The sequence below is a fragment of the Canis lupus genome, chromosome 19, assembly GCF_011100685.1.
Source record: "Canis lupus familiaris isolate Mischka breed German Shepherd chromosome 19, alternate assembly UU_Cfam_GSD_1.0, whole genome shotgun sequence".
NCBI classification, from domain to species: Eukaryota; Metazoa; Chordata; class Mammalia; order Carnivora; family Canidae; genus Canis; species Canis lupus.
The window spans coordinates 46,050,125-46,073,954 of record NC_049240.1 but is presented as its reverse complement, the minus strand read 5'-3'; the positions used below and the strand labels follow the sequence as shown (position 1 = coordinate 46,073,954).

Below are 23,830 nucleotides of genomic sequence, written 5' to 3'. Positions count from 1 at the left end.
CTCCAACAACCTAGGAATTTCTAACTAAAATTAAGGAGCAGAGAGATGACTGAGACAACGTAGATCAATAATTTTGGTAGAAAAAGATCTCAAGGCTCATCCAAACAAAGTGCATCCTGATGACGGCTCGCTGACAACCAGCCCCCAGAGTGACACACTGATTCTGTTTTGGCAGCTGGAGATGGAGATGTGGAGGTCAACCTGACCAAAGGTATGTCAGGTCAGAAAACGCTGATGGCAACGAGCCTTATAGCCAGCAACTAACCTGAACCTGAAAGCTATTGCCGCACGATTACAGTGAAAAGGGTTTGATGAACTTTTGGCATTTGTGTATTCCCCTCCTCCACACAAACGTGGATTGCATTATTGCTGATTGTAACTTCTAAAAACCCAAAAAACAACATAGGATTTGTCTCTTGAGTCTACATTATTATTATGAAAGTCAGTTGTTGCCTGATAGGGTTGTCTAAGTCAGTACAAACTCTTTTCCTTTCCTTCCTATTGTCAAAAGTTTGTCAAATGAGAACATGTAAAACAATCAAATCAGTATCAAGAACTTTTATTATTTACCCTTTGGAACTTCTAATTGACTATCAGTTGTGTTCTTCACTGTAATATAGGAACCTTAATGTGTTTAGAGATAATGACGGTAAAGGTAAGTTGAACCTTATGCAAAGAGAAAAACTTAATTTGCCCGGAAATACATTTACTTTCTAGGTTTAATCGGGGACTTGCATCGTGCTTCTTCTCAGGTGTACATACTTACTAATACTTCTCAAATAGTGGGAATTAAAGTTGCACCAAAATCTTATTTATCTCAAGTGAATCCCTATGTCTCAGTTGAAACAGCATGCTATCCAACAGGTATAGCACGCTTTTGAAGGAGAGCGGTTAAAAAAAATGTGCATTGAAATGCTGTAGTTTGAGAAATAAAATGAATCTAAAGCTCTTTTTTCTTAGTGGCTTTGTCCAGAGTAGCTCTGTTTCAATTTTAAGCACTAATAATGTTTCTTTAACAGTTCTCAGTTGACCCCCACCCCCTGCCTTCCTTTCCCTTCTCATCCCGTGTCTGCAGCTGCCTGGCAACTTTTCTGTGTGGAAAGGCAGGGTAAGCACTCTAGCAGCCCTTGGAATGATAGCTGCAGAAAATCCTAGCAACCTGGCTCTCAGGCCAACTCTCCTTTACACACATCACTTCTGGAGACACACTGTCGGGTTTGGTTTGTTGGGACACACACCCTCCCCCTAACACGACTTTCAGGTGTGTAGTACATGACTTGTTATTATCTATGGTAAGAAAACCAAGAGCGCAAAGGAAATAATCAAATTAGTAGGAATGGGATCTTGTGTTTGATCACATGTGTGCAAAGCATGGCTCTAATTGGGAAGTATTAAGATTACCACCAACTGATAATTAACATTCGTGGGTTGTTTTGGACCAGAAAGTAAGAATGATTGGTTCTACTTTGTTTAATTTATCTCAATGAAAGATTTCATAACATTCTATAGTTTGATGAATTAATTTATTTAACTTGTCAGTGTTAATAACTCTGATTAGAATGAAGAAATTATAATAGGCCGTAGAAACAAACAGAATTTGAACAGTAACTCTTGCTGTTCCCTCTTCACTAATAATATACTTTATTGATTTTCTTTTACACTAAAGTATATATAATGAGGAATAAAAGTATTTCATAGAAAATTATACTTATGTTTCCCTTTTATTTAGATAGTTATTTACAATTCCATGGTCACTTGAAACCTGGAAAAAATATTTAACTTTAAAACTCTAATTTGGTCTATACCTTTATCGACCTCATTAGATTCTCATAAAAACTCTCTTTCGATGAGTTGGTCATTTTCAAGGAAGAACTACAATATGCAAGTGATTTGATGTGAGATAATTTTATCCAATTTTATTTTGACACTGGCCTTATATCAGTTTAGACCATGTGTCTATTATAAATAACTGTGTATCTATTAATTTTAATATTGAATCTGTTTATTACATATTATTATGGTTTTGTGGTATGAAACTATACATTATTATGATTTTTGTTTTAAAAAATTTTGTTTTAAAAAACCTGCTTGATATGCATCAAATGCATAGGTTATGTGCATTTGACCGCTGAAACATACCATTCTTCTACCCAGTTACTGTGAAGAAGACTTTTTATACTATTAGGTCTTTGCTAGTAGCATCTATTCACATTTCTAAAATAAGTCCCAAATTTTATTTTATAGATAGAATAACTCATGGTTGACGCTAAATACAAGCCATCACCTTTCATTCTTACACTAAACTTTTTTTTTTTTTTGGTATGTTACCCCATTACTTAGCAATTAACCTTCCACAATTAGTACCACTATTTTACACCACAATTTTGAGTCATGTGTCATTCACATATAGCAAATTGATTGGTGATCACTAAAAAGGAATTTTGTTTTGTTGTATTATTCTGATCACAATGTGTGGACAATGCATCCTTGATTTTCTTCTATTCAGGGCAGTTATAAAGCAAAGCGGATGATGTAAAAGAGATCATACGGTTGTTACTCTGCCTAATTTACTTAGTAGTTTTATTATTAGGAGGCACTACATATTTAGAATGTAGCATATTTAGAGTATACAGTAGAATACAAAATCTTCCGGGTATTCACTTCTCTGATTATCTTTCATACTTTTCCCTTTTGAGAGTTGACCGTGGAATCCAGGGCTGCTACATATATTGCAGAAGTGAATGAGTCACTGATTTTCAGTCATAGAACGTGAGTACATGGTGAGTCTTTGGGTGTTCTGTTCCTGGCCACTTTCTTCTTCTTCGCAATTTTGAGATAGGAGGTAATTGGTGGTAATAGTATAGAAGAAGCCGAATCTGGATGTCCCTAGCATGGTTTGTGAGCACTCCTCGTTTTATTGCCAAGACTTAAGTGGATATAGATTTCCTAATGGCTGACCTTCTAGTTGACTGAATGGGATCATGTCAGAAAGATACCTGCTTACTTCATCCCAATGAAAGAATAAATATTTCATAGAATGCAGAGGTCTGTGGACGCTTGAGAAAGAAATATTTGTTACTTTGAGTATCATTCTAAATCTACCCTTCCTACCCTACTGTAGCCCCACATTCTTTGAACTCGGCCACTTAGTTCAAAGTTCGTGAATTCTTAGTATGAAGTAAAATAGGAAAAAATGCCTTTCTATATTTCCTATATGGTACATCTTTTTGTGAAACAGTTAAAATAACTAGGTGAAATTACACACCTAACAACGTTAGAAGAAAATAAAACATGCACTTTTAAAGGTAGAAGCGGTTCTTTTTGAAGATACTAAACTGTTTGGTATACAAGGGAACGTCAAATTTAAAATGTACAATATGGCATATTTTATAATCACAGTGTAAGTATAATATGGCAAATTTCACATATTCTTGGCGATTTCCCTTAGGAGTCACCTTTCTGTTCTTTGATCCAGTCTAATTTTAGTGGCTTCTAAGGAGCATCCAAATACGTTTCTGGATAATTTTGTCTCATAAACAGCTAATAGCTCCTAGTGCGGGGCATTCATCTATATTGTTTCAACCAGTAAATGGCACAGAGAGCGCTTTATGGTATCTTTCCTTTGCCTTTCAGTCATCCTGTTTCTCAGTTTCCTTTACACCCCTTTCAAGTTTCAAAAAAGCAAATAGGAAACATTTTTCAACCTTACTTCTCGGGCAAGAATTATTGATGTTAGAAGGGGAAAAAAAATATGCCTTCAACTATTAAGATTTCTGCGTTTTTGAGTGATTGTATTTGAAAACTCAAGTGGCCGTACGAACAACTTTTTATTTATTTATTTATTTATTATTTATTTATTTGTTTGTTGTTTATTATTATTGCACTGATCCATGGTCATGCCTCATAAGGTCTGGGAAAGTTTTTCAACTCTAACTGCACTATGTGGAAAGAGAAAAAAAAAAACAGTAAAAAAAGAAAAACCCTCAACACAGGTTTAAAATGGTTAGAGGACCCCTTTTAAAGAGAGAAAAGAGAGAAATGCACTGCAAGCAAAGTGCCAATCCTTTGCTCTAGGATTCCCTGCTTGGGGACCTCTCTGCATTCCCTGCTCAGGGACCTCTCTGCATCCACCTCTTCTCAGGCCAGGGGTGATGACTTTGGGGATTGTTTTGGGTTTTGTTTCTGCTGAGTCACTACGTTTTGCACCTCTGTCCCCAGGTGCTACTCAGCACAAAAGTTAAAGGAGCAATCGAGAAGGCTTCGCGCTTGTGCGCGCAGCCGAGGACACCATTAGCCTCCGAGAAGCTCGGCGGCTCGGCTCGTCCCTCCTTCCCCGGGAAGGGGAGCTCCCAGGGCGGGAAGGGAGCAAGCCTGCTCTGCCCGGGGAAGCACCGAGCGCCGCAGCCGCGGTTCCGAGCCGGCTCTTGGGTGCAGAGCTGCCCCGGCGCCGGCTGGCTCAGCCCGATGCAGGAGCCTCCCCGCGGGCTCGGGACCCAGCTCGCCCCCGAGGCGGCTCCGGAGTTACTTTCCCTCTCCCCGGAGACCGAGGCCGCAGGCGATGGGCGGTGCTGCCGGCTCGCGCCGGTGCTTCCCGGTCGTGTGAAATGCCCGAGCCGGGGTCCTAGCCGGGGTCCTAGCCGGGGTCCCTGCGGACCACGAGGGGCGCGTGGCGGCCTGGGATGAGCCGGCGCATCCCCCTGCGCGGGCACCGCTCGCTGCCCCTCCGCGCGTGATGTAACAGCAGACGTCCCCTGCATTGAAAAGTCAAGACACACGAGCGCTCGCCGGCGCTCACCCCCTCTCGCTCCCGCTCCCGCTCGCGCTCGCGCTCTCCCTCCCCGTGTCTCACGCGCGCATCCCTCCACCTGCCACAGCCCGCTCCAGGCAGGAGGAGGCGGACCGGCCGGGCTCCGCGAGCCGAAGCCTCTCCAGTGACATTTGTAAATGACGCCGCGCGGGTCGGGGCCGCGAGCTGCCGCCGCCGCCGCCGCCGCCGCCGCCGCCGGGCCGAGGGCGCCGCGGCGCAGTCTGCAACGCGGGCTTCCTCCCCGGGCGACCACGATGTCCGAGTTTGTCCTCGCCGTCCTCACGGTCTCGGGATTACTGCCTGTCGCCAAGGTGCTGCCCGTGGGAGCCGACCGAGGTAAGGGCGCACCTGGCTCTTGGCTCCCCCGTCGCCGCCTCGGCTCTCCGGCTGGGCGATGCCGGCGGCGGAGCGAGCGCGAAACTTCGGCGCTGGGGGCCCCTGGGCTCTGGCTGGCGGGGGGTGGGGGAGCGGGGCGGCGGGCCACGTCCCAGCCCGGTGCCCCCCCGCCCCCGGCCGCCTCCCCGGACCGGGTCCCCGCGAGGTCCCCACTGGGACCCCTTGGACTTGCCCGCGCAAGCCAAGCGCTGCAGACGCTGGGATGAGGATGGGCTTTTCCGAGACTTCTCGGCTCCGCGCTGCTGCGGGCTCCCCGCCCGGGCGGTGTGTGCCCTGCGCTCCGCTCGCGGGGAGCCCCCGACCTGCGGCGCCCAGGCCCTGGGGACCCCTCCGGCCGCGCGCCCCAGCCCCAGCCCCAGCCCCAGCCCCAGCCCGAGGCCAGGCTTCCAGGGAGCTGCTGGCCTCAGGCACCTGCTGGAACTTGACTTTTTTTTTTTTTTTTTTTGATTCCGGAGGTCTGTGGCCCGGCTCACGGTACCAAGAGATGTTTACCCACCCCTGGCGTCTTGCAGTTGCTTGGTTGTCTGGTTTTTCTTTTTTTCTTTTTTCCCCCCAAATACTTGATGGGTGGAAGAAGTTGGAGTGGGGACGCGTATGGGGAGCAGAGGAGACAGGAGGTGGGAATGTTAATACACCTAGATCGTGTAAACTTTTGATCTGGAAACCCAGGGATCCCTGTGCAAGTTTGACAATCTTTGACAAGAGTTGCACGGGTGAAAAAAAAAAGGGGGGGGGGAGAAAAAAAGACAAATGAATATTTGGGCTGCCGGCATTGGAATGGTTAACTCCCTAGAGTAAAATCAGGAGTATCTTAGATCTAGGGGTGTGTGTGTGTGTGTGTGTGTGTGTTCACACTGACTGATAATATTTCGGTTTGCTGTTGTTGTCAATGATGTTTAGTTAGTAAAAGAAAAAAAAAAAGAGAAGTAACAAACATAGCAAGGATCCTGGATCTCAGTGTCAAGTAAATAGGCAAAATATTGCATTGGGAGATTTAGTGACTGCGTTCATATGAAGCGAATTATGAATTGACTAAAAATTATTGCTTCATTATAGGAAAGAACAGGAGAATGAATTGTAGTGTTTCTATCCAACCTGCTGTTGGCAACCAGATTACAGGCTTTATAATGTGCTCACACATTTCCTTTACCAGTAGTGAGGCTGATATTAGTTCCTTTAGAAAATCTGACGTTTACTGAGTGATCATCTTTTAAACATATCATTGCCACCTAACCATATAGCTTCTAAACTTGTCTTAACTTGCCTTGAAGTTGGTGTGGAATAGTCGAAAACTATACTGATAAAATGGAAGCACATAGCTCTAACTTGAAATGATGATGTCTTTGATCTGGAACAATCAGCTCTCAACCTTTCTTAGGAAGAATCTTTGAAGTTGGACCAGAGCAGATGAGCAGAATGAAGCTTTTCAGCCCTGTGAGCTAGCCAGATATAATGGCACTGCAGACTCCTGCTCTTGGGCTTTTTCTGAGTCCCCGGTCTCGGCAAATTTGACCTCATCTGGAGCTAAGTCCTTAGTGATTTTGGATGTGTTTACGAGGGAGAGAGTTGTTACTGCAATGATTAGAATGAATACCTGAAGAGAACATATAGACCTCCGATTTTCTCCTGAGATAGAAAACTAAGTATCTCAAAGGATTGCGATTTGGTGCAAATTAAGTTCCATGAGGAAGAGGAACATCCTAAGATATAAACAGGGCATATGGGAAAGGATTGTTACTTTTTCCTAGAACTGAAATGGTGTCATATATCACCATGTCAGGATAAAAAGTACTATTATAAGATAGTACAAGTAAAAATAGTTGTAGACCAACACTTTGTCACTATTATATATATTTAACAAAACTTGCCTAACTGTTAGAGAGGAGCTCACATTATCAAAAGTAAAAAGGGTGGGTCCTGTTGGGGGGAAAAAAGGGTGGGGGGGGGAGAAATCATGTTTAAAGTTAAAAAAGAAAGTGCTGCTGCATTATGACAAACTTTCCTCAGTGAAATGCTGAAACAGACGATATGGGAATATAAACTCAAGAAAGAGGTTAATGAGATGTAGCTTTCTGCACAGACTTATGTCAATTGTCCTTGAAGAATAAAATAGGCGTGTGAATTACACAGGTGTGTTTTGTAGTGCAGGAGCCAGCTTCATGCCAGAAAATGAGAAATCACTTTCAGGTTCTCCAAATATATCTTAGGTAATGGGTGTCTTCTTAAACTGTAGGAAATAGCTAGAAATGGTTGTATTACCTTCTACCTGTGTTGCTCTTTGTTTTGTAAGTTTATGAGCATAAACTCCATTTTTTTTTAAAACGGAGAGTGCTTTAACATATGCTTGTATTGAATCTACACATATTCACTTGTCCTTCTAATTCCACGTTGTTTATTTTCTTGGTTTATATTGATTTTGATACAGAGTTAAGCTAATGTGCATGTCAGTTCTTATTAGATTTCATCACATCTAAAAAAGGAAACATCTTTGTAACTCTTAACAGCAAAACGTGAAGGATAAATCATATTCACTTAGGATCAACCAATGTGTCATATAACAATGTCATATCATATCAAAGTATTGCTTGATAAGGATTAAGACTTAAAAGGAAGTGTATTTTAAATTGTCAGATTTTCTGAAAATAAAGGGGATTGAGAAACCTAAAACTAATCTCTTTTAAGTTCCTGAGTCTGATAAGATGGGGAAACATATTTTCAAATAATCAAAGTTCATGTTGTTATAGCCAGTTAAATATATATGTCTGTGAAGCCATCTAAAAATGGCAATCATGTGTATGTCACAATTTTAATCTTCCTCCCCTCAAAGAAGAATGAACTGCAATCCACGTTTCTTTGTATTCCACAAACGTAAAAGTTTTGTTTTGAAGAAGTCTTTGTAATCTTCAAGATTTCTTCTTTCTCTTTTCTCAAGCTTAAATTAAAACTGGTAAGAATGGAAGGAGACAGTGGAAGCAAAGAACAATTTCAGTGTGTTAAAACAAGAGAAAGAATGTGAGTTGCAGTGAACAGAGTGAGGGAAAGAAAAGTGGAGGGGGGGGGAACCCAAATGATAAATTTAGGAAAAGACTAAATCCAAATTAGTATTTCCTAAAGAAGAGATGAAAGTATCTTTAGACAAAATAATACTTCTAAAAAATAATTATCTTCTCATTTCCTAACAAATATCCTCTGAAAATGCTTGCAGTATTAAAATAATTTAAAGAAACTTCCGTCGGTATGAGGGTGGATATAATTAAACCCTGAAGAATGGGGAGAAAGAATGGGGAGATGCATGCAAATATTACAGAAAATTCAAGTGTTAAGAATGCTAGGATTATTAAGATGGAAGTGATTTTTTTTTTTTTAAAGTGGAAGTGAAGGAAGTCTATCTTCTTAGAAAGAGTGGGGGGATGAGTGATATGGTGAACATATTCTTAACTATGGTAATACTTTCTAAATACTACTTGTCATTCACGGTGGAGACATGCAGAAATTTTTTGTTTGCAAGTGTATTGGTTCCAGGACATTGATTTCTTACTATTTGCCTTGTCATTTTCTTTTCAGAGCCTTGGGTATACCATAAAGATAGGCTCCATTTAAAGTTACCTGGACTGAATAGGATTTGGTCTTCTACAGTGATTGCAATGGTGAGGGGTCTCTGTATCTTCCCTCCATTCTATATATTACTATGATCGATTTGTTTTCATGATTCCACTATTAATTTTTACATCTTATATGAAACGTACACTTCCCTTTCTTCAATTCCTTCCTAGTAATAGGGATTTGGGATAGTAAAAAGTACCAGCCAGATGTATTGAAAGATTTCTCTATCTTCTGTGGCTGTCTGTCAAAACAATTCTTGTACAAAGGAAACACTTGTCTTCATTTTAGATAGATGCATTCAAAGAAAGTAGAATTAATGCTAAAAGTTAAACATGATTATACCAACATGATGTCATTAAACTAATTTAGCAATGAGCGCAACCCACTTACTATATACATAATATAAATTATATAACATATATATTTAAAATCTTCTTTAAAGATTATATATGTGTATCTTCTTTAAAATGCCTGCCTTGGCACAAACATCCTTTAAAAACATCACCTGGGTGGCTCAGCGGTTGAGCACCTGCCTTGGCCCAGGGCATGATCCCAGAGTCCCGGGATCAATTCCCACATCGGGGCTCACTGCATGGAGCCTGCTTCTCCCTCTGCCTGTGTCTCTGCCTCTCTCTCTCTCTCTGTGTCTCTCTCATGAATAAATAAATAAAATCTTAAAAAAATTAAAAATAAAAACATCGCTCTAGCCTGAAAATCGGAGATAGATATTTTTATGTGAAACTTTTTTTTCCAAATTCCAGAAAATGTCTTTGTGATATTGCCTCCTTGAAAAATGAAAATATGAAATGGAAAAACTTTAAGAGTTATTTTTCAACTCTTAACATACAGTATTCTAATGATGAATTTCCACGTTACTAACAAAGTCTGGCAGTGGAGGAGATATAAATGTTAAAATGGATTTGTTTTTGAAATACCTATAATTATGATGCCCTTCATGCTTATAATTTGAAACAATGTTTTTAGTAGCTGGAACGCTAAACAAAACTAAAGTTAAAGGTTGAGTACTTAGAGTTAACCAGAATACATATTGGACCAAACTTCTGTCAGGAAATAGTCATGTTTATTCTAGCAGTTCAAAAACTACCTAGAAGAAATCTGGGTCCCCATACTTAAACTAAGAATAATGACAAAAAACTACCTTGATGCAGAGAGATTACAAAGAGCGAAATGTTTTGTTGTTTGTTTTTTTGGTGTGGAGGAAGGACACAATCAGAAAAGTGGTAGGATACTTTTCAGTCCTCTTTTTTACATTTCACGATTCTTATTCTCCAAATTTACCTATATATAAAAACCCATTACCTAGATGCATAGGGATGATATTGCCACATACCAATCACAAATCTAATGGCCTACACGCTTCAGGGGACATTTTCCAGTTGTTTTCTTTAGGATGGAGATCTTTAGAGCTTGTTAGTTCCTTGGGGTGATTAAAAAAAAAAAAAGGTTCTATTATTTAAATATTATATACAAAACTATGAACATATCTCTAAAAATTAGAGCTTTTAAAGTTATTTTTGGATTAACCCATATGTGCCAATGAGTGTACCTACCTCACTTGCTTACGAAAAGAATTGTGCTTGCCATAATATTTAATCACTGTTCTCAATATTTTGTGCTGTCTCATTTGAATAAAATGTCAATTTCTCCAAGTACATCTGAACCCTCTGTGTTATAGAAAGAGGAATAAAGGCTTTTGCATCTCATCAGAATGAGTAAGCTTAGACCTCCAAAATTTATATATATATAAATTATATATATAATAAATATATATATATATTTCTATTAGGTTTTTCTGCTGTAAGCTGCCTTCACAATTTTAGATCTTTATTTCCTCCTCATAAATGATTTGGTGGCCTCCTTTCTCCCCCACCCCCAGCATAACTACAAGGCCAAGTTAGAAAATATGTATTATTTATTGCTCTGTTCTGAATTCAGTGATACCAAAAATATAGTTTCTGTCTCTCTCTCTCATTCCATCCTATTGATTTAGGCTATCTTTATACAAACCCAATTATTTTGACTGAGCTTCCTGACTAAACTAATTGATGAAACTGACTCGTAACTAAATGGGAATCCAAGTTTTAGATAGTAGCCAGTCAGATGTGGTAAAATAGTAGAACTGATCTTGCATTAAAAGCCTAAAGTTGAATTTTATGGAAAAATAACAATAACAATATATTTCCCTAAAAGGCTTATGCATGACACTTACCTTCTATACTTTGTAGAGTCAGTAATGTGTACCTTTGCCAGTATCCCTGTCATAATAGGGGTATTTAAAGTAACATATATTTTTATCATAGGTAAGCATAAGAATCTAAAACCCTATTAGAATGCAAATAAATATATGCTCTGAATTCATTCATACTCAGATAATTAGTTTATTGAATGAAATTAGAAATTTATTTTTTATTGGTTTTATTAACTGAATTTATTTTTCTTATTATGTAAAATATTTTTAAAAATTAAAATATATTCCTAAATATTGTTTCAAAGTTAAGACTTTATTTTGACACAGGATATAGAGTAGAAATCATTCCAATGATAAAATGGACAACAGGATTTAATGTGTTTATAAATATGACTATAATAACTTTTCTTATGCAGTCACATTAACTTAGTTTCAGTCTGCAGTTAGATGTCCAAATATGGTTAAAAAATGCAATGGTGTAGTTAAATAAATGGACCCATTCATTTGCTGTTGATTTCCTGGTAGGTCGGATTCCTATAGGTATCACCTTGGCAAAAGGCTAATGCTTAAGTTGATAACGATATGTTACTTACATTGTTCAATGACTCTGCCCTCATATTTGTTGAATGATATATTTGGGGTTTCTCAAATATTCCAGGATAGTAGTAGATATGCAACACTTGTCCAAGGTGTCTTTACCTATAGAAACAATGAAAAGTAATTTTGATTAATATACTCTTACTGTACAGTCATCTGTTTAATCTCATTTTTCTCAAATATAATCATGTACATATGAAAGTTTCCATTATACATGACTAATATTATAACTATATCCTTTATAGAAAACGAGTTGAGAAAGTACCTTTTTATATGAGATTTCTTCTAACTTTATTAAGTAAGAGAAAAAAGAAAAAAAAATTGAAGAAGATAGAGCCTGTTGCCTTGCTAAGATGCCGGCATTACATTTTATCTCACAATGCATTCTTATTAACAGTCAGACATCTCTTCCTGAGATGCGTGCACCTCATTGTCCTGGCTGGCTTAGCCTTCAGACCAAAGACAGGTATTGTTGAAACACGACCTCATTTTACTCGAAAGAATACGTTTCTTCTTTAGGTAAGATCAAGGTACCACAGATCGTCTCTTGTTTTATTCTTACAATCAATAGGACATTCCTTCCTAACTTTTCCACATTGCATTGACATCCTTCAAGACTTCCAAGACAGCTTAACTTTAGAAATATGAATACATAATTCCTTAAGAATTTTTCTACCGCTGAGTTTTTCTTTAATGACAATTTATCATCTTAGCCCTTCTTAAAATGAAAAAACGATAGCTAAAAATGGGGATGGGGAGAAGAGGAGAAGTGAAACTTAGTTATGGTTGCTTGCTTTGAGTGTTCCAAGGGTATTTTAAGATATTTGTGAGAAAGAAAAACTGTGTAGATATAAAGCTTATAACAGAAATGGGTTTATAAATGGTCTGTTTTCTTTAAAAAATTAGGATATATGAGGAGAAGGACAAAGATGCTGAAAGAGTGCATAGATAGTAAGGATTTATTGAAACTTCCATCCACACAGACTAAGTAACTGAGGCAATTAGGAACCTCAGACTTTTGCTAAAATATACATTCTAGAAATTTTAAAAAGATTTGATTTTTAGAATATCTAAGACCTTGTGTGCATTTCCTAAAGCTTTTAATGTTATATTTTATTGGCATGAAAATGTTAAAATAGCAAGTATGCTTTATTAAAATATTCCACTTTATTCAACTCTATTAATTTTTAAGGCATTTTCTCATAATTAAGCTCTTGAAAGTACAGTGATAACGATGCCAGCTCATGGGTGAGATTTTTGCCTTATCAGGTGAAAATATTATGATCGTACCTACTGGGCATTCATATTTCTCAGATTGCGTTTAAAAAAAAAACAACAACTAAGATTTAGAGGTAGAATTACTAACTCAGAATTCAGGCCCTTTGGCTGAGTCCTGGTATTGTTGTTACTTAACAAAAAGGCTAGCAGTTCACCAGCACCATGTTGATGGTGTGTAATGCTAGTGGCATACACATCTTACTTGGGGGAAAATATGTTGATTTAATCCAACATTGGCTAACATTAAGAATAGATAGAAATTAGAATTTAAACATTCTGGATTTGTCCATCCTTGAATATAGTTCTTTCCCCTACTAGGACTTGCTTTCTTCCTATTTGTGCTTGTTAAGGATATTGTCAACTATTTTGAAATTAATCCCGATAGGGATAAGAACCAAAGCCTTAGCCCTTTTCCCACTCTTCTTGCTTGCTATCATTGTTGGGAGAACATAAAATTCTGGAGAGCATGAGGGTTTTCTCTTACGTGTGTTTTAATCTGAATGCCTATGAAAACACCACCAGAGTTTTACAGAAAACCAATCTAACCAACTCCGTAAAAGAGGCATAGTGGTGTCCCCTATACCTTCCCTGAGAGCATGGAAGATAATGTATGTGAAGACACATTATATCCTGTATTGCACTATAAAACCAGAAATCCCGTACATTCTCAGGACACTTTCTTTTTTCTTTTTCTTTTTTCTTTTTAAGTTTCTTTTTTCCCCTACTGAAATCACACGATTCTCAAAAGCAATCCATGTGGCAGGTGGTCATTCACTTATATATCCACTCATTTAACAAAGTAGAACAAATATGTGGTGGGTAGTGTTCTAGATATTGGGAATGAGGCAACTGAGCAAGTTAGACAATGTACCTGGTTTGATTTAGCTTACATTTTAGTGTAGGAGGAGACAATCAGCAAACAAACAATATTTTGTTCTAAGAAGAAACACAAAATAATGTAATCAAGAGAGTGATGGGTGGTTGTAATCACAGAAGGCCTTTTGAGAAGGATGACCTATTTGCTGAGACAGCAGACAATGAAAGGGAACAAGTATGAGTAGTTCTGAAGGAGAAGCTTTCCATGCAAACCCTTGAGAAGGAGTCAAGAATTTGGTATTTTAGAGAGAGAAAGAAAGTCTGTGTGTTTGATATGAACTGTGTGTGTTTGGGAAAGAGGACAAGTAGGAAAGGGCATATTTATGATAAAGCCAGAACAGGTCACACAGGACCATGCAGATCATAGTGAGACATTTGGGTTTTCTTATTACAACAAGCAGCATTTTGATGTTTAATCAGAGGTGATAGGACACAACTTAATTTTTTAGAGTTCATGCTTATTGCTGCTGAGTGAAGGAGGATAAGAGGGATACAGTAATCCAGTTAAAGTGTTGTCATAATTGTCCTGGAGAGAGATGTTGGTGGCTTACATGAGGAGATGACAGTGTAGATGAGGACCAGGCAGAGGAGCAATTCATATCTTTAATTTAGGAAGATTTTCTATAACATTGAATGCGGCACCAGTCAACATATTGAGAGGATAAGGCGTAAAATACAGCCTCAAACTATTATCTTTGAAGGTAAAGGTTAACACGGAAGGTTATTTAAAGATGAATGCATTCCTTTTTGCAGCACCTTTTATTAAGTTTCATGAAACATGTTTCTTAGCGTAAAGCATGTGATGGTCTCATGTGGACCATGCAGTATTGCTTGCCTTACTACCTTTCCCTTATATTTCAGAATTACTAATACCATCTTCCCCATTACCCCATATTTTCCCACACTATGTCTGCAGAAAGGAATTAGTAGAGTCGGATTTATAGTATTCTTTGGGGGTTGAGTTAAAATAATGCATTTAGTGATATTCCAAGCACTAGTAAATATGGCAGTGATTATTTCTTTTCTGTTATTTCTACTAATCTAAATGAATATATAACAGCAGAAGGAATAGGCCTTGCCCCATGTGATGAAGATGCATTTGTGCAATTTTTTTTCTTGAAATGCCCAGAGTTTTCAAGGAAGAATCCATTTTCATTGTCCCCAAATTCTTGACATGATTGAGAAGAATTTGTGCTGATAGTCAAGTTCCCACTAATGGATGTTTGATTAAAGAGAAGAAATTGTTAAGGGTACCGCTATGGGCCATACTCATTACCCTGCCTGAAAATTCCCAGAAAGCTGTAGAAAGGAACGGGGTTAGTGACAGTAAGTAGTGGAAAATCTACTGGGTAAGCACTTATGGCCTAGTGGGTATTTTTCTTTGTCAATCAGGGCCCTTGGATTATTCCGTGTTTATCCACACAGTCATTGAATAACTGTTACAGTAACTACTATGTACCATTCAGTGTGATTTATAGACTAGAGAAAGAAACAACGAAACAACAAAAACCAGGACAAGCAATGAAACACTAGTTTAACAATTGTTCAAGTTCGGATTTTCAGGGAGGGATTGCTTATGGCTACAAAACAAACTCATTTGGGTCTATTGAGTTCTTGTTGGGTCAAGAAAGGAGAAAGAGTTAAGAGAAAGAGAGAAAGGTATTATAAAAGTGATGGAAAAGGAAAAAAATATCAGAGCCCAGAGGTTTGTGAGAATAAAGAAAGGAAATACAGCGTTTGAAGGAAATACTGTTAATATGAAACTGAGTGAATTACTCTGTACCCTGAGTTATTTAAAGATTGTTTCAGGATTTGATTCTATTGATTTTTTTTTGTTGTTGTTCTTTTCCTTTTTCGCCTCTCTTTCCTGTTACCTACCTTGAGAAGAAGTCAAAGATTGGTTTTAAAATATCATATTCAAATCTGCATTCCAAAGTATGAACTTAGCCCCCCAAATATTCTCACCCAGTTTCTTTTTCAGTTATACAGGTCATCTAGAACCAGAAAAGGAACTGGGAATAATCAACCTTTTTGACACTATTTACCTTATGTTTCTCGCAGCAGCACTGTGGGGGAAATATTTCATTCAGAGAAATTACCTTGGAAAAACCACATAATCATTACATAGAATGTTGAAAAAAGATAACTTGCTTTCTTAGTTTCCAAACATGATACATCTTTCGATTAAAGAAGGGAAGACAGGGCAGCCTGGGTGGCTCAGTGGTTTAGCCCCACCTTCATTCAGTCCAGGGCCTGATCCTGGAGACCTGGGATCGAGTCCCACATCGGGCTCCCTGCTTCTCCCTCTATCTGTGTGTGTGCCTCTCTCTCTCTCTCTCTCTCTCTCTCTCTCTCTCTCCCTCTCTGTGTCTCTCATGAATAAATAAATAAAATCTTAAAAAAAAAAAAAAAAGGGAAGACCTATACTAAAGACATTAGGTTAAAAGAGAGCCAAAGCTTTGGCATTTAAAGTTTTAGAAATAAGGTATTGAAACAACAACAACAACAAGATATTGAAACAAAAGATCTCAACCAATTTATTTGTTTTGTAAATAGCTTGCATGTAGGTTTGTAGACATTTGCTAAATGCATGAGCAGAAATCGAATTTATGTATGATTTTAAGTTCAGTCGATTTTTCATTCCCATTGTCAAAATCCCCTTTAATAATTTGACCCCAGAATTTCAGTAGTAAAATCAACATTTTGCCTAGAAATAAGTTAAATATGAAATAAACACCAAAATTTTATTGAATTTTCGAGAGACTGAACCAAATGAAATTTGAGGCTGAAAGATTTTGCATTAATATTTAATTTGGGACTCACCGTAAATTTGTTTGCCGTGTACTTTAGCAGAGGGGTGCCAAAAAGTTTGGAAAGAAATTAATCTGAGTAATTGAAAACAGCAGGAAGGGGAAGGGTTACTTGTATATTTGTGAGTATGAGGCATGATTTATGCTCCCTGACTAGAACTCTGCTCACATCACACGGAGGTCTGTTGAAGGGCTTTTTTTCCCCCCCTTTCATAAGGAAAGCACTATGGGAAAAAGTTCAAAATGAGTATAAGGGAGTTATTTATATTTTAGGTAAAGTAAAAAATAATTACTGACTGCATGCTTAGAATAAAAGGCATTGGGCAGGAAATGTTGTGACCCCTTGGAACAGACTTAAACCTGCTATAAAGAGCCAAGGAAAATAAACAAAGCTTTTATTCAGATAACAGTTAAGCTGGCGAGACACCTGAAAAAATCTAGCAATAGCAGGAAAATCACTTAAGTCAAAAATAAACTTTCAGAGATTGAAGCTACTTGAGTTCACCAAGATTTAGAGATGAATGCCAAAGAGGATTAGTAAAACTCTTTTTCGTGTGAAATGCAGCAGTAATAGCTCTATCGCCAAGTCTCAAACTCTCGCTTGAAAGTCACCATGTGAGTATTGAACTCAATATACAATAATAACATTTTCTTAAAAGGCAGGAAATCATATAAAGAAACCTGAAGCAGCAATCCTGCCCTCTTCTCTCCCTTCTGCAGGTGAGAGCAACTGATAGGCCACATTTCTTCTATAGTTACATAGAAATAGATCACCTATGGCTTCTGAAATCTCTACTCAGAGAAAAGGCTGCTGAGACCTCATTGCTCATCATGCTAAGTAATGGCACTCAGACATATTTGACTGAACTTTATGAATTAAAGGGCAAGATATAGAGTGAGTTTTACAAATACAAATACATGCAGCACCTGGGCTAGTCAGAAGGTGGCCCGGGTCACATGTAAATTAGAGAACCCCACACTGTCCGAAGGAGCAGCTGACCTTTAGCTGGAGCAAATTGTGTGTTGGGTGAATGTGAGCCAAGGGTTGCCAGACCTTTAAATAGTTTAAGAGTGGCCCAGAATCTGGATTTTTACACACAATGCCTTAAGTTTTAAATATTGCCCCATCAAGATGAAAAACAAAACACACACACACAACAACAACAACAAAAATGTTGTAGGGGCCAAAAACACAAATTGATGAATCGAACACCCAAGCTGAAAGCCTGTAACCTACGATGGAGTCCTGCAGTTGTAGGCATCAGCATTGGGTTGGACTGGGTCACAGTGAAAAGACATTTTACAAAAAAAAAAAAAAGACATTTTACTAGGTGTATTGCAAACAAAAGGTGGCCTTGGAAAGCTGAGCATAATGCCTTGAAATTTGGAGTGCATAATTGTTATAGGTCATGGCTTTGGGAGGAAGGATACCAAAGATGAGTTTCAACGGTTCCTACATCTATGCCTTCAAAACTTCCTCTCTCCGTTGAGACAAAAAGGCAGAATCAGAGGAGAGGATGTGGACTGAAAAGAAGAGAGTAAAAGGGAGAAGAAAAATATAGCGAAGATGGCAGAGATATGATCCCAATGGGTAGACAAATGCTTATTCTGAGACACAGGTGGGATCACATGTAGATTTGTGTTTAATCCTCTCTTTTCTTTGGCAAAGCTGTGACTTACTAAGAGCCACGTGTGTATTCTATTTCAATGCATTGTCTTTAGATTTCATACCTGTGTTGACATAAGAATTAGTATATCTAAACTAAGTATTTGAATCAGTTTTTTAAATGAAACTTTTTATTTTGAAATAATTTGATCTAAAATTATTTAGACTTGGCAGGTGAGGCCATGGGCCTATAGGGATTTTGTATCCTTTTGGATGGGTAGTGAATAGAAAAGCATATGCCAGAGATAGTGAATGGGTTTGATCTTTTGGACAAATCTTGACTGACTGGTAGTTATTCAGGTTGCTGTATTAAAAGAGATTCTAGGGACGCCTGGGTGGCTCAGAGGTTGAGCGTCTACTTTCAGCTCATGGCATGATTCTGGAGTCCCGGGATCTGGTCCTGCATCAGGCTCTCTGCATGGAGCCTGCTTCTCCCTCTGCCTGTCTCTGCCTATGTCTCTAATGAATAAATAAATAAAATCTTAAAAAGAAGAAAGAGATTCTATAATTGAGTTTGGATTTTTTAGTAAAGGGCACAGTCATGAGTTGGTGATATTTCCAATAATCAAGTCAGAAGACATGTGTAGGGTGTTAATATCTGGCCCACTTAGCATTTCTGGTTTAGTTAGCACAATAGGAGCACAGTTTGAATGTCTTGTAATTAAAAAAGATAGTCCCTGCCCATGATTCATGAGTAAGATGAACCAGTGAACCAATGGGTAAAATTCCAGCTAATGAAAAATAGCTTTGCATAAAAACAAATGTCTAGAATCTTCTCAAAAGGCCTAGGCTCTCCACTTTTTCAATGTATGCAGTTTTTACTTTTCTTCCTTAAAAGTGCCCCTATGAACATCATATTGCTAGAGTTTGTTTGTTTTTAAGCCTTTCTGGTGATTGATGAGGTCTTGTTCTTCCTGATAATATCCAGTTTCTCCTCACTTAGAGCTGCAATTTTTTTCCTCCTCACTGTAGGATCCTCCCCCCCACCTGCCAAAAGAGCCAAATACAACCTCACTCTCCAAAGGCTCTGATTCATGTTAGGTGCTTGGATATATCCAGTTTTAATGACATGTTGTCTAAAAAAACATAGATGTGAGATTATTGATCCAACCATCAGTTTAGGTTCTGATAATAGCTCTAGGAAGGTAGTGAGAAACAGAACTAGTTGGAAAGCAATGCAACACCCATATTGAATTTTTAACAACTTAATACATTTTAGGAAATGATCCATCTGAAAGGCATTATGGCTTGCTGAGAAAAGCTGTACACTGGGAACCGGGAGAAGTGGGCTCAATTCCCAGCTCTGCATCTGACTCACTCTTTGTCCTTGGGCAAGTCACTTAGCCTCTCTCTGTGTCTACTTCCTGCCTGGTAAAATAAGGAGAATAATGCATAAAGACTCCCACCTCACCAAGATGTGTCGAAGCTGTATTCTGTAACCACTGAAGGATCTTTCTTCCCCCTGCTGGCTAATGGCAAACTTATTTTTATTAGCATCTAGTTTGATTGAATTTTGCAAAAAAGAGCATGGAGCTACAACTAATTTGAAAGAATCGTTTAATCCTTTAAATTACACTGGAGTTTTATTGCGGTACATATTGTTTTGTGTTAATATACTCAATGCTAGGGGAGGACCTGTAGATCCTGTTGCCTCAGTGTACTTGAGTGTCAATGATGTAGGCTTGTCCTGAGCATTGCAGAGCCCATTAGAAAAATGGAAGAGGAAATCCTGGAGAGAAGAGGCTTACATATAAGAAACATTTAGATAATGTTACCTAGCAATATTTATTCAAAAATACTATTGTTAGGGCTAGAGTATAGACAGCAAGGAAATCAATATAGGCTGAAAAATCACAGAGCAATGTCTTGGAATACATTGAATAAATGCCTCTCATCCCGTGACATCTTCCCTGATTCCTCCAACAAAAATCATTTCCTTCATTTACCATCCTCTTTGATCTTGCTGGCTTATTTGCATTTCTCTAATTTTCCCTTAAATGTATTTTATAGTTTTTTTTAATCTTTTTTTTTTCATTTTAAATACTAGGTAATCATAGATCATTTTGTCTCTTTGCTATTTTGTCTCTCATTTATACTGAACAGTATCCCATCTTATTTTTTCCATGACCTCTATCTTTCGAAAATGATTCTGCCAATTATAGAATATCTTGCATTCTGAATGTGTTTTATTTCCTTGTTATTTATATTTGTCCTGCATCATCAATGTTTTCTATAAATTGTATATTAGATCTACAGGCTAGATTAGATTCCAATCGAATATTTCTGGACAGGATATTTCTTATGTGGTATTAGGCATGCATATACATAGTAGAATTAATAATGCAAACAATAAGACAGAAACTGTTCTATAGCTTTGGCTTCGCTGCAATGCTCAGCAGTGATATTGTGTACCCCTGTATAAGAAAAGATTGCACTTATTAGCTGTCTTATCTTTGATAATTTCTTTATCTCTTCAAATCTCAGTTTCCTTAATAGATAAAATACAATGATATCTACCATAAAGTCTTGATGCTTTGAGAAAATCCATATAAAGTGTCCTTTTATAGTTGGTAATCAATACAAGTTTATTAGTACTGGTAGTAGTAATAATGGTTAGTTTTGTAATGTATCCTGTCATATGATCTTGTATGATGAAAATGCTTAAGAATGACATTCATTCTATGAGCAGAAAGCAATACTGTTCATCCCAGGATTCCCACTGTAACAGATGAATGTTTCCTGTCGGTTGGGTGGTTGATTATTTTAATATGTCCCCATGTGGTGTGATATAACCGGAAGACACAATTTTAAATCCTTCTAGCAGGTTATAAATATTCCAATAAACAAAGTTAAAACTTTATCCACAGGTAAAAGGCTCACTCTCTAAAAACTCTCCAGATTCTTTGTCCCAAGATCATCATGTGCTTTCTACCACTCCAATATAAGGAGAGAAAAGTACATACAGATCCAGGAGCCTACACTTGAGTTCTTCCCTGTAATTGAAACAACAACAACAAAAACCCCACAAAAACTAAAACAAAAAACCACATTGGGGTTGAGATTAGGAGATTAAGTTTTGAAGTCAGTCATTTTGGATTCCAGTTCAAGCTTTATCACATTGTCTGTGTCACATTGCTCAGGATATATAATCTCTTTGAAACTCTTCTGCTTATTTGCAAAACTCAAAGAGATACAAGATAGGATTAGATATATATAAACCACCAACTCACAATCACTGCTAGTTATTATTATGTTTTATTACTATCTACATAGGTTTGCTGCCTGTCTTTGGCAGTTAATAACTCTGAGAAGCCAGGGAAATTATAGTAGGCAAGACCAGGACTGTTGCAGAGTCTGCAAAAGGAGGAGGCAGAGGAGGTAGGCGGGGGAGTGACATCCACATCTCACTTTGCTTACCAAGCTTGTGCCCTAGTCTGAGCTTACATTTGACCAGAGGCGATTTCTTTTTCTAATTAGCACAAAGATGTCATGTAGGCTATTACGTCCTAGATGGGAACCTTCTAAACCTAAGGAATTTCAAGTGCAAAGTTAGCAAGGAGCAAGAGAACTGACCTTAAATAAGTAGTTCTGTAGTTTACTATGGTTAATTCAAGAACTCCTGAATAGTAAGATGTGCAGACAATGTTGTTCTTTATAACTCAGTGGATCTAAGATGGGCGTTTTAAAGTCATCTCTAAGAGAAATCATCTAAAATCTAAATAAGGGCACCTGGGTGTTCCAGTTGGTTAAGCATCAGACTCTTGGTTTTGTTTCAGGTTGTGATCTCAGGGTCATGAGATTGAGCTCTGGGTTGGGCTCCTCACTCAGCACGCATTTCTCTCTCTTGGGTTTCTCTCTCCGTCTTTCCCCTCTCCCCCCACCACCCCCAACTGCTCATTCTCTCTCTCAAAAAAATAAATGAATCTTTAAAAAATAAAAAAAAAAGAAATTTCTAGAGATAGTTAATGAACTACTTTATAATAGGGGAAACGAGACTTGTCAAGGAATAAATTTCACTATAATTCTCATATTCTCTTCTGATGTTAGTCTCTAGAAATAGAATTTATTTTTTCTTCAAATAGTTTAAAATGAAAATTTGACTACATTGAAACAGAGAGCTATTCCCACAACTTGCTGACTTATTGGTAGTGCTTCAAGTCATGACTTTGTGTTCATGCTGGGTGTCCTGTGGGGATACCCTTGCTATATTTTCTCTGGAAATAGGAAGAATAATTTATTGGTAATCTAGGATATTTTTCTGATCTTGGTGGTAGTACTAAAATGGCATTTTTTTTTGCTTTTATAGGTTAAAAACAAAAATTTTCCAAGGTTTTATTATTTATTTTTACCCATATAAGGCTTTTGCATTTGCCTTAAAAAATAAATAGGTGGGGGCAGGAGGAACATCTGTTGTTTCTTTTATGCTCCATAAGTATTACTGTACTTTTTGAAAAATACTGATTTTTTCCCCAGAAAGAATGATGTGACTGTATAATACCAAGTAAATGTTTAATGCCTCTAAGTGATAAATTTACATAAAGGGTAGTTTGCTTTCTTAACAGAGTGTGTGCGCCAAAGATTTTCTGTCAGAAAATCAGAACGAAGACAAAAATCAAGGCTTAGCTTTGTGTCTTTTAATACGACACATATCATTCTATACAGCTTTTGAAAACGACTGCACCAGATATCATTTTTGAATGTTAACACCGTACTTTTCTGATGCTATTATTTTCTCTTCGGATAGGGGGACTGCGAGGAATGCATGATAGGCATGTTTTACTTCTCAGTCGGAAGAGCTACTCTTTACACAAAATAATCCGAAAATTTTTAAGTATGCTTATTCATTATTTTTGTCTTTTTAAAACCAAAACTACTAAATTTTGCTTTCCTACAAAGCAATAAAAACGAATAGTTGTAGGCAAAATATGTACACTGTTGATCTTGGGTTTCCTTTACTAAAGGAACATTATTTGTTAGAGTAAGCCAATAGTTGAAGATTTCTTGTATCTGATTGGTTTATAGATACTATGAAAATTGTCTTTCCAAAACGGTAGAAGATGCCCTCCTAAAATAAGCATTGCTTATAGTAGTAACACAGAACTGCTCTAGAGACTGTCCAAGTTATACTATTTTAATCTTGCTATTATATTTTCTACATGGTGGATTCAAGCTTGGCTCTAATATCATAGAAATAGGAGTAAAAGACATTAAAACATTTCTAGGGTGTTAAAGTGAGTTAACATCATAACCACCAACTGTCAGCAAGCTTTGGGGAACCAGCAGGGATCCATGTTTATCCCACATAATGGATGTGTGGTCACGGATCTCATTAAGCAATAACAATCTTTGGGAAATGGTTGTTTCCTACCAAAGTCCACTCTAAATATACTCTTTCCTAGTCCACTGAGGTTCATGCTGCTTATAAGGTCATCATGCTCTTTTTTTTTTTTTTTTTGAGTTATTTTAAGCTTGTTTCGTTTTGTAACACAAGAATCCTGTCACGTGAAAATTGAGATATTTGTCTCTCAAAAATCCATTGAAAAGGAGACCAGTGCTTGAGACTCACCAGGAAAGTTCTTGGGTAAGCA

General features: G+C 37.8%; 1 protein-coding gene across 1 annotated transcript in view; it reads left to right on the top strand.

The window, feature by feature from the left end:
- The first annotated feature begins 5,030 nt into the window (after positions 1-5,030).
- The window catches only part of LRP1B (LDL receptor related protein 1B), a 1,959,891-nt gene continuing 1,941,091 nt past the window's right edge, over positions 5,031-23,830 (top strand). Inside the window, exon 1 of the mRNA XM_038565111.1 lies at positions 5,031-5,143. Coding sequence (XP_038421039.1) covers positions 5,062-5,143 — 82 coding nt within the window. The 5' untranslated portion in view covers positions 5,031-5,061. The remainder of the gene's footprint in view (positions 5,144-23,830) is intronic.